Source organism: Argiope bruennichi, chromosome 10, assembly GCF_947563725.1.
Source record: "Argiope bruennichi chromosome 10, qqArgBrue1.1, whole genome shotgun sequence".
Taxonomy (NCBI): Eukaryota; Metazoa; Arthropoda; class Arachnida; order Araneae; family Araneidae; genus Argiope; species Argiope bruennichi.
Genome location: NC_079160.1, coordinates 51,822,742 through 51,833,500, shown reverse-complemented (window position 1 = coordinate 51,833,500; position 10,759 = coordinate 51,822,742). Strand labels below are relative to the sequence as shown.

The window sequence follows — 10,759 nt, the reverse complement described above, 5'->3', positions numbered from 1 at the left end:
ATAACTTGCATTTTTTTATATAGTTCCATTATTTTTATATGCATGATGCGAGTTACTAATTTACGTATAAATCTGTTTCCATATAATGTACAGTGACATTTATTGTCTGTGTTGAAATATCATGCCAGATACTTGTTTTATTTACTCTCCTCTCTTTTCTTTGTTACTCCTTTTTTCATCTTTTACAGCACTTATTTATGTATTAATTAATAATTAACTTAATTTCACTATTTTTTTTTTTTTTGTAATTATATTTGAAATATGTACCTTCAAATGTTAATGTTGTTATAGTTTTTTTCTTTTATATTTGTGTAAGGTGCTATACAGTTCATCATAATATTTATTGTTTTTATTATTATTGTTATATTTTTATTGTTAAAAATGTGTATCCTTCAAGTAAGCACAGAAATTGTAAAAAAGTAACAAAACTGCTTTTGTTTTGTGTGAATTACAATATTTATGATTTTTTTTTTTTCCTTCCTGAAAAATTTATATATTCAAAGTGATATAAAGCATTTTTTACTGATTGATTTTTTATTGGGATTTTATTTATAGTTAAGAATGTTTTAGAAAAAAATATTTTTAAGTTTATTTGCTTTCCTGTTTTTAAGTAGACAAAAATGCACATTTTTTTTTATATGCAAAGAGTTTTTAATAATAAATGTTAATTTAATTTCATTAGGATTTTTATTGTAAAAAGTTCATTTATTTAAAATTTATGCATAGTATTTTAATGCAGCAAGAAATGAAACCTCTGCTGACTTACAGAAAATTTCCTGATAGGTCAAAAGTCCCGAGAATAACTTTAAAGTAAGAGTTGGCATACACAGATTGGACCATTTTACATAAAAATGTATTGTTGGTAATTCAATTTACAATTATGATATTAGCTGCTTAACAGTATAGTAAATCAAGGAATAGAATATTGCATGAAATGTGAAATGCATTTAAGAGATAATACAGTTTTACAAAAATACAGATATGACACATTTTCTGGGATCACCAGGTATATTACTATTCTCAAAAGATAGGATACAAGACAAGATTTATAATGTTTTCAAATGTACAAGTGGACACTTTCCAAGTTTTGTTGTTTCTCATTCAGTTATGGTAGTAACTTTCAAGGTGAGGTAATTCTTCATAAATAGTGCAAAGAGTATCACAGATTGGGTTCTTTTTTTTCCTGTAGGAAGACATCGAAATGTAACAAATTTGGAGATTTAAGAGTCTTCATGCTGAGCATGGGGTTTCCTGTACATTTTAATAAGATGATATGAATCCATTTAAAAACAATATACTTGATGAGGCAAATCAACATAGCAATCTAGACCGTAGATTGCTTTTGTAAAACTGTATTATATTTTACCAATTTTCATCATGCACTTGCATTGTTCCATCCCATCCCCCTGCCCTGTGGCATTTATCTCTGTTATGAAGAATGTTGTATTTTTAACCATGAAGTCTTGTGTATGCCTCTCCAACTCAAAAAAATTCTGATGATTTTTGACTTGCCCCTTATGTTATATGAGAAGCCCTTTAGGAACCACCTTGACCACAAGGATCAGAATTTATTATATAATTAAAAATGTTATATGTGCAGTCATAGTGGTGACTGTCTTACGGTCCTATTGTTGATGATATGACATATTTGAGTGGGTTCCATGCATATAATGCTCTTTAAAGGTCTATAAACCATGGTTTATAATATCCATATTATTATCTGTAACAGTCTAGTCATTCAGCTTTACTGGATTTCATGCAGATGCATCTATGCAAACTTTTCTTTATTATACTTTCTGGAAGAGACGCCCTTGGGTTTCTTAGAAATTATTCTTTTATGATTATGAGACTAGGCATTCATAAATTTATTTTAAGAAATGTTTATATTTATTGTACAAAAAGCAACAAGAATACTTGTATATTTTATATTCTGTTGTTTATTTATTGTTAAATGATTAACTTTATTAAACTTATATTGTATGTATTATTTTGTTCAGCTGTCTTGCCATTTAATACGTTATGCATTGCTGTATAGCCAGGGTGTTAAAAAAGGGTAAATACACTGCAACGCTTTACCTATTGGATATAAACAGACAATAAAATATATAAAATAAAATTTTAAAAATAATAAAATAATTTTTTTCTTCTTTATAACTTATTTAAGTTTAGAAATACATGTATGCAGTTTTGTATAATCACTTGATTGCAGTAAAAGGTAAAAATGTCCTAATTCATTAACTTTTTCTAGTAAAATTATATAAAAAATGTTTTTAAAAAAATTGAGTTTTTATGGCAAGATTAATTTATTAAAATAAAAGAAACTATTAATCAAAAGACAATCATTATAAAATTCAATTAAAAATAAATATTTCCTGAACCAAACTAATTAAAAAGATACAATGTATTTAGAGTGTGCTGTTGTTGTTACAACTAAAACATAAATGTACTTAACCAAATTAGAAATAAATATTAAGTTTAAATGCAAAAAAGGAACCAAAAAGAAAGAAAAGATGAATTTTTATGTGAGGTGCCTTACTTTCATCCAAAATGTTGACCCCTTACTGAAAAAATCCCTGGTTTGAATCCCTTCCTGAGGGTGACCCTTGAAAAAGTTCAGATCGGATGCATCTTTTCTTTCTTTTTGGTTCCTTTTTTTGCATTTAAATTTAGTTTTTATTTTTCATTTTATTATAATAAACTAATTTTCTAGTTTATTTTTTGAACAATTTTACAGTTTACAGTGTCTACAAATCTGTAGATAAGAAGCTGACGCATGTTTCATTCTTTTTGGGATGCCCTTTATATAAAGGCATTGTTATTTTGGAATTTTCATATAATATAATTTTTGACTTCTAGAGAAAAGAAATCTTACTCTTTATTGAAATTTAGATGAATTTTTAATTACAAATATCTTATGTTAATTTTTGAAAATGTCGACTACATTTTTTATTATAATTATATTAAACAGTTTTTGTTTATGAATTTCCTTACAATTTTATTTTATTTTTTAAATATATAATGAAAACCTTTTAATTTTATAATTAAATTCTTTGCACTATTTATAAATAGGAAATATAAATCATTGTTAAAAATCCAATGTAATGTCAAAGTTTATTTTTGAGTATTTTAATTTTTGGTTGTCGAAATGATATTGTTTATAGGCTCGTTGGCTACTAACATTCATTCATCTGCAAACAGCTTAATTTATCATTTATTTATAATTATTTTTACATATCTCCTAAATTTTGTCAGAGTTAATATAATCTAAGACTTGATGCTATGCAAAATTTGTCAGTAGTATGCAGTTGTTAAAAAATGTTGATATGTGGTCATTTGGGCATATTATATATTGTCCTCAATAACTTAGTTCATTTTATAATGTACATTTTGAATCTTAAAATTTGCGCTTATTCAAAATTTCTTCTATTTTTTTTTCAAAAAAATTCTTCAGAATTTTTTCTATATAAGCTATATAGCAAAATAAGTAATATAAGCACTATCATATTTTTGAAATATGCATTAAGGCTCTTATTCTCTCCCAATTTGGCCCCCATATTTTTTTTTCAATTTATTATAATTAGCACATGCAAATATCTGTTGGCATTATCTGTCAGAAGTAAAATTGTTGAAAGCAGGTCACATATCTTCTGATCTGTTCCCGACACGAAATTTTAAGTTTTCCAGTTTATAGCTTGACTTTTTATTTAATTTGATATGTTAGATTTAAGTTGATTGTGAATCTATGGTTTAGTTTGATGATTAGAATTATATTTAAATAATAACATCCCACTTTGCAAATTTCTCACTGTGTCTCCTTCAGGGTACATAATCTTAGATTCAAAAAGCACCAATTTGTATGGTAATCTTGGGACTATAATGTGCAATCAGGTCACTGTAACTTTCAGAATTTTATTTCAAAAATGATTAGATATATTAACACTTATAATTAGCTTTTAATGTATTCAGTCTTAGATCTTATTGACTCTAACAATGTGACTTTAATTTGAATCTTAAGGAAGGCCCTTTCAAAATAAAACAGTGATTTTTAGTAAGTTATGAATTTTTTTATCACTAACATTACTGGATTTATTTAAATGCTCTCGTTGTTATTTTTGTTATTGCTGTTTTACTGTGTTTCTTCATTTTATGTTGTATATTAGAGCTTGTATTTATTCCTGCCATAAAAGAAAAAAATACTTCTATCATCAATTGATACATTGATGTGTGCATTTCATAATGTATATCTGAATTGTGAATAGAAAATGAGATGTGTTTTGAGCATTTAAATTAAAATATTTGTACAGAAGCAATAATGTAAAATGATGTTTTATCAATAATATTATTATTTGGCTGATATTGTTTTACTGTAATATTAATATTTTATTGTATTGAATTCTGTGTTTTAGCAATATTCTGAAATAAAAAACTACAAGAGTGAAAAAATTTCAGAATAAAACTATAAAAATAGTAAACTTAGAGGAAAATACAAATAAAGAAAGGGACTATGTCCAAAAATATGCTATGCAATTTTTAAAAAAGTGTAAGATAATGAATTGCTAGTTAAAAAAATGTTAAAATAAAACATATTTGTAGCTTAAATTTTTTTAAATTATGAATTCAATTTGTGGATTTCTTTATGTTAACGGTTATTAATAAAATGGACTTTATATGAGAAATTTTTCTGAAAATAATGAGTGGGACCTACAGTAAAAACAGTATTATGTGTTAATAAAAGTTCAAGCAATAAGCAATTCAAAATGTTTAAGCAATTAACAGTTAATAAATCATATTTAATACTACTAATTATGAAATTCATTACTACCCCCCCCCCCCCCCAAAAAAAAAGGAATGAGATAAAATATTAGTATGTTTCTAAATTTTTTAGAAGCAAATATTATTTTGTGTATTCATACTGATTTCTGGGCTGTTTGATATGTATAATGACATAAAATAATTCAAAATGTTTATCAAAATACATTATCCCAGTACCGAATTGTAAAAATACTAAGCTTTCAGAATTTAATATTTCATCCCTTTGAAGATTATACTTAAAGTACCAATTTATATATAATAAAAACATTTTGGTTTCATGATAATAAATCATTTTCTTATTGGGTAAAACCCATTCAATAAATACAAGATAATTGTAATATATATATTTGAAATTTATCATCCATTTCTGAATTTTCATTTTAGATATTATAATAGGAATTTACAGTTTTGATTTTCTAGTATCTTCTAGTATGTTTATAAGACATTATTATATGGCTGTAGATTTTAAATCATGAGAATAAAAAAAGAATGTTAGACTAGTTAGGATGCACTTTGCCATAAGTTGGTAATTTCTTTATTATTTTGAACTTTATTAGAAAATTTAGTGACAAATATGATAAATATGCTAATAAAAAAGTGCATTAATAGAGCAAAAATATATTGCTCTGTTTCAGTCTACAAATTTCTGATGCAAAATCACTGTAAGTTATTGTTAATAACTGTAATATAAGAAATCAATCATTTAGCTGAATTATTTTATGAAATGCTCAAATATTGTTGCACTCATGTAAAAGAAGGCTGAATTCTGAACAAATATTGAGTGATTTTTTTCTCAATTCAATAAATAAAATGTCTTCTTGTTTGATTATTTTCTTTCCTTTAGTAGTAATTTATTATTTTGTACTGTTCCTCCAACAATATAATTTTTCAGTTTTCTACAAACATTCACTCAACACTCGTTTCGCGCAGTCATATTGCTATAATCTATTCATTTTTCAGTTATGGATATCCAATAAATCTAGATTTTTTTTCTCTCGCTATTCACTATGCATGCAATTTTTATGCAGTTTTATTTAACTTGACTACTTTCATATTTCTACAGATAAAATTTTGTAATTCTTCACGCACTTTCTAATAAGAAAAAAATATCTTTGAAATTTTGAATACTTGTATATTTTTGATGACAGTACTCTACTTGAATATTTTCAGAATTCGATTATCTGTAAAGGGATAATTTGATAAATTTTGTTTCCTTATCAGGACATCATCTGGTAATGAATATGTAGACAATAACTGACTTCAAGATTTTATAATATTATTAGCATTGAATTATTGACTGAATTATATAAAGTAAAAAAAAAATCTGTTTAATTTATTAATAAAAGTGTGTTTTTTAAAACTATTTTTTGTATATTTTTGGTTTTTTTTTCACTAAATTGAAAAAATATTTTTATTGTAAAAAATTATTTTTAAAAGTTATAGAATTATGATATTAATTACAAATATACATGCGTGTGTTTTATCTTAATTTAACCCATATTAACTTAGTTCTAAAATGTTCTCTTATTTCTTGATCCAATTCCACCTTTCTTATTTAATTGATGCTACACGAGCTCTGTAAAACTGCTTTAATCAAACATTTTCACACGCTTCGAGTGAAGGGATAAAATTCTGTCAAGCTTATCATATTCTTTTAAAAGGTGCCCGAATTCTCTTACGTAAATCGACACGTGTAAAAGAAATCCATATCAGAATCTCATAATATAAAACCACTGGGGAAAATATGCAGACACTGTCCAGACGTGCAGTTGGATCCAGAGCATATTTTTAACTGCCGTTCTATTATTTCAGTCCTCTTCAAAATAGACATTGATACACCAGGGATATTTTTTATCCGATAAAGCTGAATATGTGGCCAAGGCTGTTCTGCATGCTTTCGGCCCAATCTAATGTCCCCCTCTCTCTCCCCGCTCCCTTATTTTTTATTGCACTTGTCACACGACAACAACAATACTGGGAAAAATCTTTCGCTCTTGTATCGCTTGTGAATGGACATCACTTTCGTCATCGCTTGTACATAAATTATGCCTGCCGGGATGGAATAAATCGAGCTTTATGTGTGAAAATATGTGTTTACATTATATATATATGTGTGTGTGTAATGATATTTTAATTCTAATTTCAATTTAATTAATTTCTAAGATTTTATCTTAATTTAGCCCATAATAACTTCATTCTAAAATATTCTCTTAATTCGTGATCCAATTCCACTTTCGGTTTAATTAATTCCTCTGTAAAACTAATGCGCCATCAGTATCAAATGAAAGTGATACTTTCTTTGCCCTTATCAGAGGTCAAAACATGTATTCCATCGGCGCATGGCCGGAAATCCTATGTTATATAAGACTAGTGATCATTTGTTTCGCCCTTCATCCTTACTTCTGCTTTTGTGCCGGGCTACGTCTGCTTGTAAATAAATTGCTTTCCCGCGATGGATATTAAAGAAAATTAAAAATACAACGTTTCGTCTGTCTTCAAACCTGCACTCTGCTGCTTCAACCAAAATAATGTTGCATATGTATATATAATATTGATTTCTGTCAAAGAAATCCTTGTTTAAAAATAAATTTTAAAAATACTTCATAATTTTACATTATTTCAAATCAGGCAATAAAGCAGTAAATGAAACACAAGCATTGACTACAAGTCATGGTTCACATTTCAAGTGAAATAATTTATTTTATTGAAACCATTTTAGTATAAAAAATAAGGTCCAAGAAAACAAAAACAATACTATATACATAACATCGCTTTGTCATGTCCAAAGCAGTGCCACCAGATTTGAAATTTTTTACACTCATATTTACTCATACATCAAATATTAAATTCACCAGTGTAACTAAGAGCACAAAGCATTATTATGCACGAGGAAAAAATCCTGTTTCCTCTTTAAAATTGCTTTGAAAGTGTTTGTATAATATAGTTTCAACTATTTATTACTTGTTATTTTGAAAACTGGTTCATCAACAGGTGTTGCCAGTTGGTAAATAGCCATTAAAAGATTATCCCTTGAAAGTAAAAAAAATGTGGGAAATAAAACTGTGGATATTGGAAATTTGAAACTAATAACTTAATTTTATTTATTAATTTATTTTGGAATATTTATTTTTGAAACTAATGAAAATTGGTATTAATCTAAACACTACTAAACTAAAAAAAATCTTTTAATTACCTTCTAAAATAAATGTTGTAAGAAAAATGTATTAAATGTACTGTTTTTAATTGCATTTTCATACATTTATAAGTACATTTCAAAAAAGTGTATGTTCTCTTCTGCAAAACTTTGAAACTAAATATAATTATACTATTGCCTCAATCCTTAAAGCGCTATTCGCTCAAACTATCTGAGTCTATTTCATTTCACTTGCTAATTTTTAAAATTGGTGATTCCTGCAGTTGATGCAGATAGTATTGATAAGTATAGGTGGAAAACGTGCCGAACAAAAAACGACACACATGCTTCCTCTAGTGCCACAACGCTTTATAAAAGTCCAAGTTCATGGCATCAAATGGTTGGTAATTAGTAGCACTTCTTGTGGCACTATCTGTAACAACTAAAAACAGTTCATTTGTCACAGAAACATCATCTGGCGTTGTTTTCATTCTGATTTCGTGTCCGAACACGAACTCCTGTCACCTGGCACACACCTGCCCTTGCTGTCGATGAAAAACGTGTTCTTCGGGCAGTCGTGGATAAAACCGTCGTATTCGTCCTCGCTTTGCTCGGCTGGGACACAGACCAGGAATTTGGCACAATCCTTCGGGTGGGGATAGACGCCTCTTCGGAGACATGTGATGCTGCCGTCTGGTAAGAGGGCCAGAGCTGGTTCTCTCGGTTCAGCGCTGTATGGTGTGTACTTTCGGGTTGTCGCTGGTACTGCTGGTCTACCGGTTGGCAGCACCATCTGGAGATAAAGAAAATATATGCATTAATATAAAGGTCAAACTTTTTGAGCTTGGTTTTCCTTTTTACTTTCTCGTATATGTAATATAGAAAAAGTATAGTAATCGTCAACAAATACCAGCTCGAAATTTTGACGAATCTCCACCTTTTAGATTCGTTTGAGTTCGAAAAACACATTTTTGAAAAATTGTCTGTCACAAAGATAACTCAAAATTTCTTTGAGCTTGACGGTTGAAATTTGATATACGGTTTTTACATCAAATTTACAGATATCTATCAAATTTTGAGTAAAATCTGTTCAGAGACAGTCCGTCTGTTCGGCAGTTCAAATGTAAATTAAAATTACTAAACGAAGAGAGCTAGATAGGTAAAATTCGGTGCACAGATTTAATATCTATAGTGTAGACACCTGATAAATTTTGAACCAAATCCAACGACCGGAATGCTGTCTATCGGTCTGTATTTTCAGAAAAATGTAAACGCGATTACTTAAATATATCAAATTTGCTTTTTGTGATTATAAGTGCAATTTTGTGTCAAATTTTTGTTTCATTCAGTTGAAAAAAAAACATGTAAAATATAAATTCCATTTTTAGACACTATTAACGTATGCCAGGGATTAATCGCCAAGATTTAGACGCTCAATTCAGTAAAAATGATAAATTTAAGCCAAAAGTTAATATCTCGTAACCATTGTACGTCGTTGCCATGTAAAGCGTTCTCTGGCATGACAAGCTTTTTAGAGAATTTGCGAGAAAGTTTTAAAGAGACCACTCCCGCTGGTTTAAAAATTTTCTCAACATACTTGGTTATAAAAAAAAGAAAAGAGAAAAAAGATTAACATGAGACAAAAGAAAACAGAGGAGCATGAATATTTGAAAAGAAATTTTAAAATGAGTGTTTGCCAAAATTTTAATGCAATCCTTTAAAACAAGGTAATTTTTAAAGCTATTCTTACATGCAAGTGTTGTATAATCTGAAAGAAAACCGCCGCCAGTTACGATGAATTTTTTTCCTCGATTTAGAATCACAAACTACATTTTAAAAAATTATGTTTTAACATTTAGATTGCAATTAGGTAACATTTTGAAAGTTATCGTCCGAAACTAAGTATGGCGGGGGTATCTCAGTTTTTGGCATAAAATGCATAGAGAGGAAAATATCTATCGGGCATTTAAAGATAATTTTAGATAAGTACTACAAGAATGAAACTAATGTTTTCGTATCAGCTCATACGCAAGGAGAAATGATTCAACAGACAAACAACATCAAACAAAGTAAAAATATACAGATGCGTGAATAAAGATTTTGGTTCAGGGTTATAGAACAAACTAAAACCTGTTACTTTATGAAAACAATTATATTATATTGAGAGTTTTAAATAATTCAAATTGTATATAATCACATCCACATTAAAATTTTTTTAGACCGGAATTATTTTAACAGAAGCAGTCTTTAGAAACATGAGTGGAGATTGATTCTTATTAATTTATTTATTGTCACGATATTCTTCTATTTAAATATTAAATATTAACGCATTTGAACAAAATACCAAATTAATTTAATCAACTGTTGCTTGAATAACATGGAACACTAGTCTTTTTTATCTTCAGGAAATGTATTCTAAGCCTGAGGATCAAAATACAAAAATGTTGACTATTAATTATTCATTCAAGGTCTAGAAACCAGATTATATCCAGCTTATTAAAAATGGTGTTTCCATCTTGTCGACATTGAAATAAGAGAAAACTGAATAAACTAAAGAAAAAGTTGAATCTCAATTTTATTTTTATTTATTAATTTTCTTTCCTTGTTTTGTTCTATTTGATATTAAAAATAAGTGATGTACTTTTTGAAATAAATTATGCATATGTTTAGATATAAAAAGATGAGTGGAATTTTTCATTGTATTACTTTTAAGTTAACGAAAATGAATGTATGTGTATCCTAAAAGAGGAAAAGAAATTGGCCTCAAAGAATTTTTTAAAAAGAGAATCTTTATAGCTATTGTGGAACAATCAA

The 10,759-nt window shown here is 27.8% G+C and overlaps 1 protein-coding gene across 1 annotated transcript in view; it reads right to left on the bottom strand.

Moving 5' to 3' along the window:
• Window positions 1-7,492: 7,492 nt before the first annotated feature.
• Window positions 7,493-10,759, bottom strand: part of LOC129988813 (probable endochitinase) — a 107,328-nt gene continuing 104,061 nt past the window's right edge. The window contains exon 11 of the mRNA XM_056097084.1: window positions 7,493-8,738. Coding sequence (XP_055953059.1) covers window positions 8,433-8,738 — 306 coding nt within the window. The 3' untranslated portion in view covers window positions 7,493-8,432. The remainder of the gene's footprint in view (window positions 8,739-10,759) is intronic.